Below are 20,061 nucleotides of genomic sequence, written 5' to 3'. Positions count from 1 at the left end.
CGAACACAAAAGCAACTAAATAACTATTAATAATACTGCCCGTATATTAAATTAAAAGTTTACTTTTAAATATCGAATTACATATTATTTAAATTTATAGTTTGATTTTTTTTTCGTTATTCTTTATATAATTGAGCAAATATAATAAGTTAGACATAAATCAATGTAGCACTTAACCAGACGTCTGGCAAATTTCCAAGCTATGCGGTTTTATATAATTATATCTTTATACTTAATATACACTTATGCTTTCAGCAGTGAAATATGAGGAACGAAAATAAATTATGCCTCTAAGTACAGAAACGTGGATAGCTTAGGAACCGTGTATCAATCAGTTAAAGTCAACTATTTGCTTAATGGCATTCCTTTAAGCCAATGAACGAGGATGATTTCATCAGTGTACAGTTCATTTTTACGACCAAACCTATATCTATAACTACATGTTTTATGCTGCATCGACGATATTTATTATTTTATTGAAATAGTTTAATGAAAACTAAAAAAAAATTGAAAATTATTTTCATTTTAGTTTTCGTCAATCGAGCTCGACAAGCATCAATGTTTTTAATAAAAAAATATTTATAATTCGTTTATTAAATACTTGACACTATTCAACTAGTTGTGTTTTAACCTACTTTCCTATAATTTTATTATGTCGGGAAACCGTACAAATGTTCTAACGTAATTTGTTGTAATGTCAAATTGACCATGAATTCAGATTATTCAATTAAGACCATGTCCGTAAAACCTAGTTTCGTGAATGCAAATCGTATTACTTAACTTCATAATTGCAAGTATACAAGTCGTCTAAAAAAAATTATAATCGAATGCAGGTTATCTTTAGTTTTTTTGTAGTTCTTTTATTTTACAATTAATTATTAAATTAATTTAAGTTTACGTGAATTCCAACCAACAATAACCGAATTAGATAAGTATGTTCCATTCAGAGCAATTCTAACTCTCGGTTTTGAAAGTAAAACAATAAAATATGAAATAAGTAACATAAACATTCCTTAAACGTCCAAGGAGGCAAAGGTTTTATCTTCTCATAAGGAGGATATTTTTAATTAATCCACCGCTCTAGTACGGTTTGGTACACGTATGGCTGAAATTCATCCAACACAGATTACTTAGTGGTGTTTGAATGGACTTGATCCTGCAATATAATAATTATGACTTATATTTTGTTGCCAGTACATAAAATGTGGCGTCAAAGTAAATAGCCCTATAAAGTAAAAGTCATAAAAAGTTTACTTTCACCTTTAAATCTCTACCGTTATTTTTATTCAAAGACCGACCATTTAAAATAAAAAGTATTAATTTACTTAACTTACTAAATATATTCACAATTTGCAAACAAAAAAATAAAATGCAAATTTATTTAAAATTCCAGCAATACTTATAGTTTTTACAAGCATTTTAAAATCTCAACGTTAAGCAGCTAATTAGCATTAATTAATGTTGTTCGTTTCAGATTGTGTATCTGAACACGTAAATAACGATGTATTACAGTCAAACATCGAGATGTAACCATGTTCATCCAAGGATGCAAGCATCAACATTGTAATCACATCTCATATTTTCATCTCAAAATTTAAATTTGAAATAACAAAAAATACTCAAAGGAGAAACATATTTTTTTAAATCTATATTCCTAGCTAGAATCGAACGTGTTGATTTAAAACAGAATAATATTCCTGTATTATTATTACATTTTCATAAATAATAATCAAATTCTGATAATCAATATGTATTTAATTTTTTTTTTCAACACAAGCAGTCTGTAGACTGCGCGACGGGCTTGTGTCAAACGACATTCTGAATTTCGAATTTTTAATTTATCTTCGTATTTAGTTAACGGCCACGTTAAAATATATATATTTTTAAAAGTTATTTAATTTAGAACTATAAGAATAGAATTTGTTTGCTAATAATTTAGATTTTGTTTCCTTGATTACTGGTTTATACAATTCCACAGTGTCGGAATCGGCCATCCACGCCCAGCTTAAAAACGCTTCGATACCACAAATACGCAAAAGTTTTAACTTGATTAGATGAATGGTATAGGACAATACAATACGCATTCACCACAATAAAAGAATCATTCATTTGTATAAAGTATGTACACTTTCATAAGATGAAAAAGTTATGAGCAAGGAGGTGTATTAAAAAAAAAAACCGGTTAAGTTAAAAAAAGGCTCAATAGGCCATCGCCATATTCGTCGAACGGAGAAAACAATCGGAGAAACGAAATCTTTGACCCAAGCATGGTATGCGATAAACATACATATTTATATCATAAAATAAAACGAGTTAGAGAAATCGTATGGTCTGATCACTTTGTTTCGTTGACCGTTTGACCTTGACATTTGTAAGGCAGGTGGAGATCCGCTTGAGACTTTATACTCGTGTTTTCACTTTCCTGAGCCCCTTTATTACGTTCAAAGCTAAGCGTTAAAATAACGTTACAGCAACGTTATAACAATTAAAAATAATTGCGCTTTTCTATATTCGAATGTGTTAAAATTAAAATGTCATTGGAGAAATTAGCGTTAGCGTTGCCTTTATGCTATTAACAACTTTGACTTTTTTTTAATAAAAAATATTTAAATTTACTTAAATGTCGATTAAACGGTTACGTCTGTTCTTGTAGTATTTCTTTAATAAGCTCACCTAGATATATTTAATTAACACTAAATGTCGCCCGAGACTTCGCTAACGTTTTAGAATTTGCTCGTCACATTTAAGGCATAAAAAAATTGCCTAAGTCCTTCCTTGGTTAGTTAGTTCAAACTTGCTTCAAACTCGATTACATCAAACTCGGTTCAGTGATTCGGTCGTGAAAGAACAACAGACAGACAGAGTTACTTTAGAGTAGTATTAGTATAGATGTAGTTGCTGATTAATTGTCATATTGGTCTGACGTTCTTTTAAAAGATAAATTACTACGGATATCATGTAAAATTATATCATAAAAGTCATTTAATAATATGCTTTAAATCCTTAAATAGACTAGCGTCTGGCTCTATGGACCGAGGTCTGTAATTTTATAAGTATATTTTCCACTGAATAAGGCCACCGTACCGGCCTTTATCCCTTTCACTCGTCTGATATGATAATAGTCTGTATTAGAAATCAGGGATAGCTAGTAAACGAGGACAATGCGTGATTTATCTCGGAGTAACATTATACTCAATTAGATAAACTTGCATAAGGAGCCTCAGTGGTTAGAGCGCTTGAGTAAAGATCGTAGGTTCAAAGTCAAGCACAGCACGATTGAATTTTCATGTTCTTAATTTTTTTTACTATTCTTCTCGTCATCAATGACCAAGGATACTCTATGTGTCAGAAAAAAATGCAGCACGTGAATCCCATCCAACCGAAGTGGAGCAGCGTGGTGGACTAAGCTTCAATCTTTCCTTAGTAGAGGAGGCTTTAGATACGTACTACATAAACATAACATAATCAGCCTGTAAATTTCCCACTGCTGGGCTAAGGCCTCCTCTCCCGTTGAGGAGAAGGTATGGAGCATATTCCACCACGCTGCTCCAATGCGGGTTGGTGGAATACACATGTGGCAGAATTTCGTTGAAATTAGACACATGCAGGTTTCCTCACGATGTTTTCCTTCACCGCCGAGCACGAGATGAATTATAAACAAATTAAGCACATGTAAATTCAGTGGTGCCTGCCTGGGTTTGAACCCGAAATCATCGGTTAAGATGCACGCGTTCTAACCACTGGGCCATCTCGGCTCAGTGGTACATTGTAAATGCATTTAATTTTTTAGTAATAAATACATTTGAAATGAATTCGGCTAGCAAACATAATAATGTTATTAAAACATTAAAACTTTAAACGACGGTTAAAGTTTTAGAAATAATTTCTATGAAAAAATGAGACTTCAGCGAGAATTATGGCCAAAGTAACAGTATTTATCACTTGAATGTTAAAACTTTAAGTATATTATGTCAGAATAAGGAGTCCTTACCTTGTATATGCCGTCCACGAGTTTCGTGAGTTCCTCTGTCTCCATTGTGAATGAACGTTAGTAAACTGATTACAAAAAACAACAAAGTTACACTTTGTAATTCATTAGGATTAAGTTTTCACACGTTATATTATTTTAACACTATTCGCACAAAATTCACATCTCAATACACTGGAATATGCTTTACTTGGCTCACTGTACACTTAAGAAAACACGGCTCCTGCCGACATCTGGAACAAGAAAAAAGCATTATAAGAAAAATAAACACATTATTTTATATTCGACAACAACACAACGACACTATTAAAAAAAAAAAAAAAACAAGAAATTCTACAAGATATCCGTTGATATATATTTTTTTATTTTCAATTTATTATAAAAATAAGAAACAGAAAGTTACACAATGTTTAGAAGCAAACTTTCGACACCTTTTTGTGAATAAGACTTCTAAAGTAATGTGTTAAATAGGTAACGAAATGTTTTCGCACCTTTTTGTCGTGTATAATATCGCGACGTGCGTCTACAGCGGAGCGAGCGAGTGGAGTCACTATCGCCTCGCCACGCTCGTATCTATGAGAAGTGTTTAGTAACACACAGTGACTGGAAATGGACCGTCGATGTCTAAACCTTTGTACTGTTAGACACCTAATTGCTTAGTTTTGTTGGTATTTAGTGGTTGGTGGTCATTCCGCAATATTCGGGTCAACGGCACACGTACACAATTTTTATTTTAAGGCGTAGTTCTTTACAGTTATATCGATTAAGCTTTAGAGCCTTTTTGTGTCAACAATAAATCTATTAACACCGTAAGAAAAATCGCAAATATTATTTTGGCTGATGATAAATTTTAAATCTTTCAATGCTTTAGAAAAATTTAATGGTAGAACGTGAATATACAAAGCAACGAATTCGTGAGCTGCTAGTTCGTGACGTAAAATATTATTAAACTCGTTACGAAATTTTGTCAATGCCACACGAGTAATTGGCCACATAAATGTTAGCGAGCAATTTGCGGCAAGTGTTACCTACACCGAAATTATACGAATACAATAGAGAATAGACATATCGATACTTGGCATGCATATTTGAACACCCACTTTTCAACTCTGTGCTCATAAGAAGCGATTATATCTATGCGTAGGAGATTTAACTTTAAGAACGTGCAGCACGTTTCACTGTTGCTTTCTAAGTTTACGCAATTTATATTTATTTTACGCAAATGCCTTAAAACGCCTCACAAAATGAGCGATGTTGGTGTAAAATTTACATAATTACGCTAGAGATGCACTTGCTTGATGGTAATCGTATGCATAGCTCGTCGCGACGCCTAAGTTCATTAAATACGAATAATAATTCAACCCAATGTTTGGCAAGAATGAATTAGTTATAAACTTGTTGCTTAATTAAAGTCTCACTAAAATTAAATAAAAGTAATTTCTGACAGACGTAATTAATTTTAAAGTAATATTATGTATTAAATACGTAGTATTCAATTTCATCAGAATATGAAACAGCAATGTAATTGTTTAAGCTTTTTCTTTAAATAAACCGACGTTGTTGTGATTATATTTATATCTTCCTGGACGAAATCAATACCGATATATTGTTATATTTATATTCAATTTGTGAATTGGAATTTTTTGTTTTGAGAAATTATTTAAAATTAAAATTAAACTATACAAATATTTATTCTTCTTGATTTAATGGGTTATTTTGGGTAACTTTCAACTATCTATAGTTTGGAGTTTTTTCAAAGAACTGATCACCCCTCGCACAGGTTATTGAAATAGTCTCGGATAACCCTGATCATTTTATTGCTCAGGACCACAGTGTACAGTAATGTACACTAAGTTTTATATTTTCCGAGATAATGTTTAAAAATGTTTTTATATTTGATATAGACCAAAACACGGCAAAAAGTAGAAAGCAATTAATGCCTTTTGTATAAGGATTAATGTTTTGTGACAAATAAATCCATTAATCCAGTTACCGTTCATTTTCTGAAACGTAATACGAGGGATATTTTTGTAAACAATTAAAAAATTACACAAGATATCCACAAACCATCCAAAGTTTTCATAATTCGAAAATCTCTTGAATTCAGGAATCTGTTTTTTTTTTCTATTATACTCCTTTAAAGTAATGAGGTTAATCTAAAACATAAACATCTAGTCAATGTCCTAAAACAATAACCTATTATAATAGGAAAATTACATATTCATTGAATTGGATATTGGGTGAATCATAAAAAAACTACATTCACATGATTATAGTATTGGTACAATCAACTAGAATATTCAATCGCGTAAAAGATTTATAAATAAAAAAAAAATACGAAAAGTAAAAATATTAAATATTTGTCGTCAATAAATTCGTAACTACTTTTTGAACGAGAGATTTTCTTCGGAAAGTTCCCTCGATCAGAAGCATGTGCACCCACACGGGACAATCCTGAACGAGCTTCACACTTTCTTTTCCCCGTCTCCCTGAGGCGTAAAGAAACAAGTATTCAACTACTTATTTCAGTTTAAACTTGTTTAGTCCGGATTGAAGTTGTTTTATCCAGATTTAGAATAAGCTTCCTCGTAAGTAACACCCACGTGAAATCGAAACACTATTCCAGTATATGAAGTCTTATAATATTTTGTAACTTAAGCCAAGTCTATTGAAAGTCTCAGTTCACTTTTAAACTTTGATCGTCTTCTAAGTGGCGACAATTCGATTTTCATACAAGAAATAGTTTCGTATGGTTTGCAATTGCTATGCAAGTCTTCGGCCAAGTGTCATTGTAGTCGTGTAGTGTGACATAGCAGAAAATGCGCACAACCGACAACGGTGGCGCGTTCTGCTGACGAACCTTGTTATCGTGAATGTAATATATAATGCGACTGCACACTGCGACTGAATATTCATACTTGCATTCTTGTTTCAATGCAGCGCTGCTTAGGTAAATCGGATTTACGTTGAAGATTCTAGCTGCGTCGCCGGATCGATACATTCTTTTATAGCATTTGCTACATTCTAAAACAATCCTTTTATTTTGCGGATTTCGTTCCAGTCTTAAAGTATTTTCGGTTATATCGTCAGAAACAGTTATAAAACAACTTCTTTTTTCATTTAAATAATAATAAAAAAAAACTTAATGTTCTTTATTTTAAAATTCGATTGTAACGAGTTTTCATGAAAATTTATCTCACTATAAGAACCTGATCACTCTGTTACATATTGTTTTCAATAAAGTAAAATTGAACACTGAAGTCTACAAGCGCTCGCCAGACTCAATAAGTTATACGTCAAGCGACACATAAAGCTTAAATTTAAAATAGACGTTGCAGGTAACTTAAACAATAAGAAGCTTAGGGAAGTACGGTTGCGGAGAAGTGACGAGGCAAGCAGTATCTTTAAGTAAAAGAAGACACCTGAAAGTAAACTCTGCAGAATACACTCAGACAAATCGTTAAATATATACTCGTAGATGATAAAGATGGATGTGCAGCAATTACTTCAGAAAGTAAATATTAAATATAGATACTAAGTATTAGTAGCAGGTGATTAGACTTTGCGTGGGCTTCTAGGTGGGTACTACCCACACATTAATTCTTCAATATTATCAATACAGACACAAGAGATACAATTTTGATATGATTGGCAGCGCTTTTGAAACTTCTTGCAGTGTCTGTGGACGTAGGTGACTGCTTACTGTCAGGTGGTTTCAGTTTTGACCATGAAATTTGACCGATAGACTTCCTACAATGTATAAAATAAATAAAACATTCACTTAAATTTGACCTTGAAATGTATTGGTACCCTTCAAAAACTGTAACGACAAAACAGAGACACGCTTGCTCCAAGATTCATCAAGATATCATTGGTATCGTATAAACTAAAATATCTTTATTCAATCTAGATGCATTGGAATAACTTATTGATAGTCGAAGTAACTACCATCAGCTTCGAAATAAATAACCTTATCTGAGAAGAACCAATGAAACAAACTCAATGGGTTTCATATCAAATTTTGATAGATCAATGTTATTGTTTGTTTTCCAAGTATGTGTGACAAAAACATATTCATAGATGTACTTTCATACATACATACTCACATAAATAATTCCTTCGAAAAATACATACTAAATGGTTCTATTATACTAAATGGTAAATTCGTTCCCAATATATGATCCATATGGACATTAAAACATGTAGGTTTTTTAAGGTTATCCGTGATAGGCAGATCACCGTTAATCTAAAACCTAAAAAATATGAGGTAGATTTTAGTGAAATTATTTCAAGTGTCCGAGAGTGTATTGTGGGAATCCGTCATCTGTCAACCGCACTTGTGGACTTACCGCTAATGAGATTCTGATACGCCCATGGGAAATATCCTGTAGTGTACTTGTGCATAATCCGTCAATGGAATGACGGGTTCCTGTTTCAATCATTCATTGCCTTGATCGATATTGTATATCTTTTATCCTATAAAACTCACGGTACTTTGAACGATTAAACATCGCTCTTAATTGTTTCTTTCTATAATTTAAATAGCAAGTATTTTTTTTTTAAATAGAATGGTCATAGCCGGCAGTGAAACAACTTACTCTAATATGATCCAAACTTTATCTTTAAGAGAAGCTGAGACTGTCCCATTAATGCACTGTATAATATATTGACCATTCCTTACACTATCTATGTACCACAAAAATTGCGAACCAAGTTGTTATATACATATACATATGTATACACTATATATATTTAAAATAATCTGCAGAACAAGTTTCATAATAATTTTTTTGATTTTTCAGCCATATATGAGTGAAAAAAATAAAAAAAAATATTGAAATAATATCGTTTTCCGTGTCGCATTTTTAAATTTGGACCGATAATTATTGTTAAAATATTGAAAATATCCAGTGCTTAATCGTTTTTATAAATCAGAAGAAAAAAATAGATTTTAATTGATACTTTTTTTTAAATAAATTTTTGAAGTTGCATTTTGGACTTATTTTGAAAAAATCTAAAAAAGACGATAACTCAAAAATGGTTCACTTTTGTATCATGCATATGGAGGTTAAAATTATCGCAAACAGTCACCCTTATCACCTCCTAACGGGAATACGTCGAATTACCAATAACCCTGTATATATATAATAACTGTCTCTATATTGGCTCGCTCACCCTTCAAAGGAAATCATGACATTTACACAATGAACGCAACATAATGGGACGTAAGTTTTCATACTATTATTATTAAATGTTTTGAATCGAGGTTCCGGTTTCAAATATTTTATTTATCAGGCAATACCCTAAACGCAAATGCCACTCCCATGATGATGGGAGTGAAGTGGAGATGGAGTGGACGTGTCGTAATCAAGTCGCCGTTTTCATAACAGTAATAATTCACATTTTTTTTAAGCTTAGGTGTGATTTTCTTTTCAAAGCACACAGAAACAAAGTAAAGTAGTGAATAGTCAACTTCTAACAACGGCCTGTTTAGAATACTCCAACTCCGACTAGTCTAACAACAAAAACTAAATTGCCTTTTGCCAAACTTTGAATGGGCACTCACAAAACTGTTCCTCTATTCAGAACACTCCGTGCAAGGGAGAAATCATTGCCTACCACTGATTGCTCCCTCAGAACACAGAGTACAGTAGAATTGAAACGTATTCAAATTCAGAATATATCCATTTTATGTCAGTCACTATTATTAAAAAATGTATCTATCTAGAATACTTATGGCATTGCTTTATCGTGGATTATTTTAATTGTAAGGGAGATGAATGATTATTATATGGTGTAAAATGGATATTTTGAAATCTGTTTTATATTATACGTAAAACTATCATTGGTTTGGAATATAAATTATGTTGAACCGGTTAAAGCTTCAGTACTTTTTTTCTGCGAATAAAAGTACATTATAATTTAATTGTGTATACGTTATTACTAACTTGGTACGGCTTTGTGCAATCCCGTTTGGGTTGGTACCCGACCACTCATCAGATATTCTACCGCTAAACAGCAATACAAATTATTGTTGTATTCCGGTTTTAAGAGTGTGTAAGCCATTGAAAGTACAGGCATAAGGGACATAACATTTTAGTTCCAAAGGTTCGTGGCGTAAGGAATGATTAATATTTCTGACATGGGCAGTGGTGACCACTTAATATCAGATGGACTATTTATCTGCTGACCTACTCGTATATCATAAAAAAATGTTAATTAAATACAATTTTTTTTTTTTGCAGAAAATAAAGAAAACCTGAAATCTTTTCTTTAACTATCAATCAACATAATACAATACACATTCACTCCAAATTTAAAGAATTAATTAATTATATAAGAAAACAAATAACAAAGAAGACTATAAACTAATAATTAAAAACAGACCAGAGTGACGTGACGTCACAAATAGCCACACAGCTCTCGGCAGAAATGTAGTAATGCTTCAATATTAAAAAACGAAGAATTTTAATTTGTCGTTTATGCAGTATACTTCTCTACGCTAATTTTTTTTTCTCTAGTTATATCTGTAATTACTCCTTTGCCTCGGTCATTTTGTTATGTTACTTATTTTTATACTTAGAATATTCTCTATTCCGATGTAAAAAAAAAACGGACTTAAATGTAGTATTATAAATAAAGATACATCGTTAATAAAGACACTAACTTTTTTTATTTTATTATTTTTGTACTTATAGGTTACTTTCAATTATAAGTTCTCTCTGTTCTATGATTTCTAGTTTCCCTAAATAGCGACGTCCATGCCGCTGACGACCAAAATTGTATAACTGCAATATACACTTTTGTTTTTATTGCGAGAAAGTGGTTACGATCGAACGGATGCCCTTTCATTACACTTACATTCTATTGATAGAGTTTATACTATTCTATAGATACAGTAAATATATTTATATGTTAATAAGGAAATTATTTGTTCATAAAATATAACACCATAATTAAAAAAAAATCTAAGTCGTTTTTTACGAAATCACGCTCCTGGTTGAATTGATTTCAATGGAATTTCAATTACGTGATAATTCAAGTGTAAATATTTTTAAATTTTATATATTTTGGATATCTTATTAAAATAGTTTGAGTTTTAATCGTCTGTCGTGTTATTGTCTGTATAACCTTTGAGTATTTTTTACACACCACTTGATATCTTGATTATAATAAATACTTACATATAATTAAATTGGAGTGTCTCTTTGTAATATTAAAATAACCACTTTTTACTAGATACATATGTATGTCTACACGTTACATATATCAAAATAACATTTTTACAATTTTTGTCTGTCTGTCTGTCTGTTTGCTTGTTCCGGCTAATCTCTGGAACGGCTGGACCGATTTTGACGGGAGTTTTTCTGACTGACAGACAGCTGATGTAATAAGGAGTAACTTAGGCTAATTTTATTTTAGAATTTTGTTTAAAATAAAAATAAAGTCACGCTGCAATGTCCAAATAACTTAAATTCAAAAGCGCACGAAATCGCGGGCACAGCTATAAATATATCTACAATAATATACATATATTTCAATTTATAATAACTTCAATTGTTATAAAATGTTTTCTACACATTCTCTAATTAATTTTACTCCAGAAATTTTAATTATTTCCATAATAATGTCAGCATTAGTCGTTGTGGAGGGTGTTATTAGTATTGTGCAAATATCCTTTTATACGGGCAGACGGGAAGGGCGTCTTTTGTGACATTTGCTTCTACGACGGTAATCTACGCGATTTCTTAGAAGCTATTACTGCTATGACAACAAAGCCGAACATTGTTCGGACCCCAACTTGGTACATTTCAATACGAATCCGTTCCTTAAAGAATACGGATGAATAAAAAGCCTTTGTGCTTTCTAATATAGGTACAAAATAAACTAAAGTAATAGCCTATTACTGTGGGAAAAATAAAAAAGCCTACTACAGGGGAACCATCTGGATCATATCAAATTGTTATTTTATCGAAGAAGAAGAAATATTTATTTTAATTTTATTTTAAACGATATCGAAGTCAAGAATGTTGCTATGAAGGTCACGGTTTTGTTGGAATGTCAAGTTGTTGTTTTTACGGAAAAATATTATTAATTTTTTTTTAGTAATTAAACTTTAATTTTAATTTAAGATTTCTTTTTTCTGTTAATGGACTGCACAATACCAGTCACCATTGTATGGGTTTTATTAGATTTGAAAACAGGATCTCAGAAAACGTGCAAACTGTTAATAAATTTTGAAAAAGTAAAGGTACGGTTGTGTGCTAATATTATAACAGGATTGATAAGTGTACCTGCATAAAATTAAACGATTGCCTGCGGGCTATTCCTTATATTCAAATTTGTAAACGATTTTGAAATGGGACAAAAAGCGGCTGGTGGGTGTCTTCCGTAGATTCTTCTCAAGTCTGAGTAGGTACTTTCTTATTTAATGATTCATTTTAATAAAAAATCAAAACGTAATTAAATTTGTCACTAAATGTATTTGTTCTTATGTATTTGAAAATGAATTGAATAATATATAATTTTCTTGATTTTGTGCAAACCCTTCTGGGTAGTACCACCCACTCATCTAACCTTTCAAACCGCAAAGCAGCAATATTTAATATAGCTGTTATCCGGTTTGAAAGGTGAGTGAGCCAGTGTAACTACAGGCACAAGAGACATAACATCTTCCCAAGGTTATTAGTGCATTGGCGATGTAAGGAATGATTAATATTTCCAGCAGCCCTATTGTCTATGGGCGTCAATGACCACTTACCATCAAGTGGCCCATTTGCCTGCCCACCTACCTATATCATAAAAAATATATTTTGATATTACTGATAAAATTTGCAATACATTTTAACATTGAACTATCAGATTATTTATAATCATATTCATTGTTATTAGTTCAATATAACGATGAATACGATTGCACTAGTTCCCATACATCGTGATGTAATAAAAAAAAAAAAACAAAAAACAATATGTAATTGTCTCCGTGATATGATAAAAAAAAAATTACGTTTGACGTATAAAATGCTCTCGTTAGTAGTGAGCTTTCAAATTAGTGTCATGTGAATGAAGCAAGGTCGGCAACTTGTGTAGTCACGACACTAAATATACAGTGTTGCTCATTCAAAATATGAAAAATGATTTCCTATTATAAAACAATTGATTTTTTTTCTTAATCGTATATAAAAAAAAATATTTTTGACACATGCGACATGGCACGACATGTTATAATTTATAACTGGTTTTCGTTTTAATCACAACGACAAGAACTATCATAGGTCCGAATTCTATAAAATTCTATACATTGTTATGCATGTGACGCATAAATGGCTCATTATACCAGGCGATATTCAGTGCACGATTACTTCCTTCATAAAGATTACCTTAAAAGCAGACTACGCTTGGTAATGACAGCTACCTAATCTTAATCGTATTTACTACATAATATAATACCCGTGAAAACATTTTCGAAACATTTTAACAATTTAAATTATTGACATATAGATGTCCTAAGTCATACACAACTACAATTTTCAAATGTACATTTAAAAAAAATCCGTTTAAGTCATCGCTATCAGCGGTCTTATTTTATTCACAATAGCTAGGCATACTGGTAGTTTGAGCATTTGTAAGTTGTAGTTTTAGAACCATTAGGCATACAACAGTAACAGCCTGTAAATTTGCCCCTGCTGGGCTAAGGCATCCTCTCTCTTTTGAAGAGAAGGTTTGGAGCATATTTCACCACGCTGCTCAAATGCTGGTTGATGGATACATTTGTGAAGTTCGTTCGTTGAAATTAGACACATGAAGGTTTTCCAACGATGTTTCCTTCACCGCCGAGCACAAGACACAAATTAAGCACATGAAAATTCAGCGGTGCTTACCTGTGTTTGAAACCATAATCATCGGTTAAGATGTTCACGTTCTAACCACTGGGCCACCTGGGCTACATTATAAGAAATCTTATATAACCCTTTGTATTATCAATACACCACCAATTTAGGGAACTGGCGGTAGCATATGTAATGAGTACGTGGTACTTATCCAGACAAACTTGTACAAAGACCTACCACCTAGTAAAACATTATTTATTGTCCAACATCTAAAATTTAGAACATTAATAATATAAAGTAAAAGTTTATATCGAATCGAAAACAAAACTATCTACTAATACTATAAGAATGATTTTTGCTCTTAGATAACTTGTTTACAGCGAGTTCTTTTAAGAGATTAATATCACGTAATACGTTTCAATAAATCCATTTCGAATCGCTGATAGGATTACCATCAAGGAAGCCAAGTTTCCATTACGCACATTTAATGTGAAAAAATCTTGTTCCTTCCATAAATGATACAAAAGCTAAACTCTCGGATAAGATTAATAGTATTTCCTTAAACACAGACCTGAGACTGGCAACATTTTCCGTTTCTTAGAAAATAAACGCAGGAAATTGAAATTCAATTGAATTTATTTATTCGAAAAAGATTTCTATAACATACGAGTATATTTAATTTAAACGTTACGATTGCGTAAAATCTGTTTCGTTTGTATAAATGACAAACTTAAACACATGACAAAATAACAGTCATGTAAATTAGTTTTGCTCGTCACACGGCTTAGTCAAGCGTCTTTTGTTTTCTGATGGATAAAATTTACACTATTAATTATTTCATGATATTTTAAAACATTCAAATCTATTACTTTTGTTCGAAAATTGTATTTCTGGTTGCGAATAACATCAGACGCCGAATAAATACTTTTTCGGTAGCAGATTCGATAAAGTTATAACATCGTAATAAAATGTACTGGCATCAAATATATATGTACCGTATCGGTAGACGATCGTCAGTCATAATTCGATGTTTTAGTAAACTTTTTAACTAAAACGACATCAACCCTCGATGTGATACGATTGCTCAATTGGCGAGAAATTGCGACGCGGTTAAGCTTGCGGAAAATTGGCGATATCGTTAATATTCACCCGAAACCGGTGGTTCACGTGGCGACTACAAATAACGAGAAGACAGCCCCCATAGATTTATGTTCTGTCGTTTTAAGTGATATATACGTCGGGCCTGAGATATCGACGGATCTCAAGTAACTGTTTACGGCTAGCCAACGCGTAGATCTTAAACCGATGCGTAATAGATAACAACATCAAGATGCGATCTGCTAATAACTGGTTCAAAATTCCAGCTAATCCTTGTGTGATATAATCTCACTGATCATGAAAACAGACGATATAAAAATAAAACCCATAATATAACTAGATCGCGAGTGTGTGTATATTAATTTATATTTTTATGTGTGTGTTACTGTGTATTCCTTTATGTGTTAATAAGATATGTATTCCCTTGTAACACAGGTTGAGTCATTCGTCTCCTTTCTGCTTTAGTGTCTTGAAAATATTTAAAAACTGTATAAGCATAATTATTCTCAAACAAAAAAATATACGAATATTTTAAAACCAGACTGAAATCAAATGATATTTTATCTCTGACTGAGAATTTGTTGCGGATAATAACCGCAACGCCGCGCTAGTAATTTTGCTGGTGCCCTAGCAGGTAGTGGGGGTAGACGCACTTCAGGTAAACATATCACATATTGATATTATAATTATATTTCATATGCAGTGTAATGTTCTTTATTTTAATATTATTCTTTACTTTCTTGGGTACGACAAAATTTCATTTCAACATAATATGTTGAATCAACAACATCTATTTGTAACGTTGGAGTCAAATATTTCTACTAACATAAGTGTTTCCCTTCTGTCACGTCTCTCAGTAGCTCTTACTTTTATTTGAATAAGACGCAACATTTCCGTCGCTCAGAGGCAACATAAAGTAAAAGTTGGGCATTTATAAAGCACGTATTCTAAGCTAAACATTTCATTCATGAATGACAATGATTTTTATAAAGTTTTTTAGTAAATGTATTAGAGGTGCATAAATAAAACTATATCTTGACAACTCGCAAAGTGGTTCAGGTAACTTCAAGTAACTTTTTCATGACGTTAAGCCCTTCGTAAGGAAATTGGTGACAGGAATATTCCGGTCATGTGTGAACCCCTTGTTATCGCGATACTTCCGAGCCGTGAACAAGAGTTTCTTTCCCTTGTAATTTTAACACGGAAAAAAATTGTAACGACATATATTTTATTTTATAACATAAATCACACTGAGTGAATATAAAATACTCCTTGAAACCTACTGGAAATCATTTTCTTAACATTTTTATACACTTATAAATACTATGATCTTCTATACGAATAAAAACGAAAAGTAATTAATATTGTTAATAAAATAAAATAAAATTTGTACATACTTGAACATACGACTAATTGAACATTACGACATAAATATGTACAGAAGAGAGATCGTTCTATAGAAAATAAAAGTATTTATCTGTTATAGAAAAAATAACTCAGTACTGGACTAAGAAAATAACATTCCAGCTCTATATTCAGTAGAAGCACTTATATTTAATTAAAATACCAACCTATAAAAAAACACCTATAAGGACTTGTTTATATAAAATTTTTAGAATGTTATTTATGTAAAATTATACGTAAATGTTAGAGCAACTTTATCACTATTATACAATGAATCATTTTCTTTAATTAAAAGATAAAACCCAACAACAATGAAGTAAGTTATTATACAAACACAAATACAAAATCTTATATATAGATATATACATATACATTCGAAACCTTGAATGAAAACCATTCATTTGTTACCAAACTCCATACATTTGCCAATTTGTTAAAGTCATAACGCTCTCTTGTATCGCCGTAGTCGGTTAAAAATTAATACCGAATGTATTATAATACAGAAGACCTCTTATCATTGATCTGGGTAAGGATTGCCAATTGTTCTTAAGTCGTTTTTCTGGTAAAAAAATGTATGTGCCATTTCACGTGAATAGCTGTTGCGTGCGTGGCCTCCCTTATCTTGTAACGACTGGTGCTTCGTATAGCTTCATTTTGCTTTTATACAAAATGTTGACACATAATACTAAAACTTTACAACAACGTGCGTTTTTTTTTTTTTTTAATATTGCAACACTCATTCAATGTTAACGTTTGGATATAGGTATCGTTAGAAGTTATTATTTTATAGGCCCAGTTATGTACCGCGTTTTTTATTTAAAATAGGATTTTTTCGAATGGTTTTTATTTTTTATGTACTACCTGTTCGTACGGTTCGCGCTTAGAATAAGAGAACATGAAACTTTTATCTCTATTAGTTTTCCCAGCGCACGCCAATCCCCCAGTGGTTTTCCGACATCTACAAAATCTTTGTCAAATTCCAATGCCCATTTACTCAGAACCATAATGAATTATATAGTATATATAATTTCCTCATGAATCACTTCGTACAATGACGAACACCATATGATAATTGTTTCATTAGTTTTTCAGTTTATCGCGATCAGACGGAACGATAGAGCGCCGATGGGGACTTTTTTAATTTTATAATTATTTTGATAAGCTTTCAACTCAACATTCCACGTCACATGATAAAGTTACAACAGAATGTAAATAATAATAATACATGAAATATAAATAAAAAAAAAAAAATTTGATGGGTTTTCTATAGTTAATATAAGTAATATAATACGCTCTTAAGAAATTTCATAATTATAATAAATATAATTGTTCATTTTTGAACTACTTATCACTGATAATGTTTCGTAAATTTTCAGTAATTTGATATTAATATTAAATTTAAAACATATTTGATATGACACCGACCACAAAGTTGGAATAACGGTCCATCAATAAACATTCGTAGTAGCTTTAAATTAATGACGTAATGGTGCATAAAAATTACCACGTAATTTGGTTATATGATTTTAATATTAACATCAAATTTGTATTAAAGTATTTGTAACATTTAATAATGATTACGGTATAATTAATATATAAATATTTGTATACTAAATATTGAATAAAAAATAAGCCATATTCAGTAATAAGATTATTGCCAAAAATTAAAAAAAAGTATATTTATTTTTTGTGTGTTACGAGTATATTTAATTGTATAGGATTTTCAACATGTTCAAGCCTCGGGTTTAGAGACAATAAAATTTAAATAACGCCAAATAAATTGTATTACAAGTTTTACATCAACCATCACTGAATCGATAAAAAATATATAAAATCATATATATGTATGTTTTAATTCATATCAAGTAATTTTATATTACTAATAATAAGTAATTCTGACATTTAATTAAAATTTACAATTTCGTAATTTCATTGTAACTCTTCTTGAACTTGTTAAAGATTAACGGTAAAATAAAAACACAGTATGATAATAAAACGATAATCTCCCCATTTAATGGATCCTATAGTATATTTCTCATGATATCATCATCATTTATTGATAAAAATACTATTTAAAAGAAATGTTTTCTGTCTCTGACACATGCTTAAAGTGTTTAAAATCCTTTAAGAAAACAAAGTATCAAGTATGAAGCAAGTTAATTGAGGGAGAAACTTGTTAAGAGCATAAAAGTTCACGACGTAACTATGTGGATAACGTTTTTCCTCATTAGAATCACTTCCGAGCCTTAATAACGACGTGTTAGAAAAAAAAAATTACGTCTAAACCAAAGTATGTTATATAATTTATAACGCGTGCAATTTTTATATTCCTCACACTTTTAATTGAGTTTATAATACCAAACAACTGGAAAATATACTCTTTAATTTTGTCACATTAACGACCTACTTCCAGTTACCAGTTTGTAATATTTTATGTTTTAATTTAAAGTAGAAAAAATAAACTACATCGATTGAGTCTTTCCCCAATCCCTGAGACATTTCACTTTCATTTATTAGCCGGGAAAATGGATGGTCGGCTGCGCCTGCATTAATAGTATCGGACGACCCTTTATATTTCTTTTTACTTTGTATAAACCCGTGATAGTGAAGCTCTTTTGTTTTTAATCCAAAGAACTTTCCATTTATTATAATTGTACTACTTATTTTCTATTTTGGTTTAATATTTTAACAAGACTACGCGTAGTTATGGGACTTGTCATAATCGCTTATAATAAAACGTATCGACTTATCGGCTTACGAGTTCAACGGACCGCGAGAATCGGAAAAAACGATATAAAACGAAACATAAACCCTTAATTTTTATATTCCATTTGAATGTAAAGCGGCAAATAACAGGATCATCCGATTAAAATAAACACCAATAACACTGAAATCTTCTGTTAACGGCGCATAAACGACCGAGCAGTATGTAAGCGATTGAGCGGTGCAACAAAAACGCCCTTATTTAGTCGTTGGTTAAATACCGTTTATATCCATTAAGGGCTCTTCCGACACGTAGCGGGTAATCATATTCCGGGCAGGCGCGGTATAAATCATGAGCCGAAGGCCAAAAAACGCGAGTGGACTTAACTATAGACTGTTTATGGAGGCTTTATATGTAACGCATAACAGGGAGACTACCTTTATCAGGCGTGATATTTATATACAGTGGAACTTTGATCTTCCAATTAGTAGTGTTATCCAAGAACTGGGACTGAGAGAAGTAAAGTAGTTTTTATTAGTCTCGTTTTTATTGCTATAAATGTTATACAGTTAACAAAGTATGTTAACCTTTAATTAATTTTTATTTTTTATTCATATTCATATTAAATCTATACTAATATTATAAATTCCAAAGTAATTCTGTCTGTTACATCTTCACGGTTAAGTCACTGAACCGATTTGGATGAAATTTGGTATACTGATAGTTTGAGCCCCGAGAAAGGAGATAGCTTTTTTTTTAATTCACTTCTCGATTTGTTTAAATGGGGAGCGACGGTTTGTGTGCTATACGTAAAATTTTATAAACTTCGCGCGGATAAATGCACATGTTATTTCATAATAATACAGGGAAGTAGAAATATATATATGTATGTTATTTATAGATTTTATTTATCTATTATCATACTACTAATCAAGTTATAAGTACATTTTTTTATCAATTTAAGATATACCTAATCACTACATAGTATAAACGAAAGTCACTTACCGCTGTCTGTCCGTGCCTGTGTATTATTAATT

General features: G+C 31.4%; 1 protein-coding gene across 4 annotated transcripts in view; it reads right to left on the bottom strand.

The window, feature by feature from the left end:
* The window catches only part of LOC113394950 (uncharacterized), a 187,432-nt gene that overhangs the window by 39,979 nt on the left and 127,392 nt on the right, over window positions 1–20,061 (bottom strand). For 3 of the 4 annotated variants that reach the window (XM_064215858.1, XM_026632441.2, XM_026632443.2), the window contains one exon: window positions 3,992–4,221. In XM_064215858.1, coding sequence (XP_064071928.1) covers window positions 3,992–4,036 — 45 coding nt within the window. In that variant the 5' untranslated portion in view covers window positions 4,037–4,221. Of the gene's footprint in view, window positions 1–3,991; window positions 4,222–4,479; window positions 4,637–20,061 lie in introns of those variants that run through there. The other variant, XM_026632440.2, reaches the window with a different exon arrangement.

This window comes from Vanessa tameamea, chromosome 9, assembly GCF_037043105.1.
Source record: "Vanessa tameamea isolate UH-Manoa-2023 chromosome 9, ilVanTame1 primary haplotype, whole genome shotgun sequence".
NCBI classification, from domain to species: domain Eukaryota; kingdom Metazoa; phylum Arthropoda; class Insecta; order Lepidoptera; family Nymphalidae; genus Vanessa; species Vanessa tameamea.
Note: the sequence above shows the minus strand (reverse complement) of the source record. Positions and strands in the feature narration are given on the sequence as shown.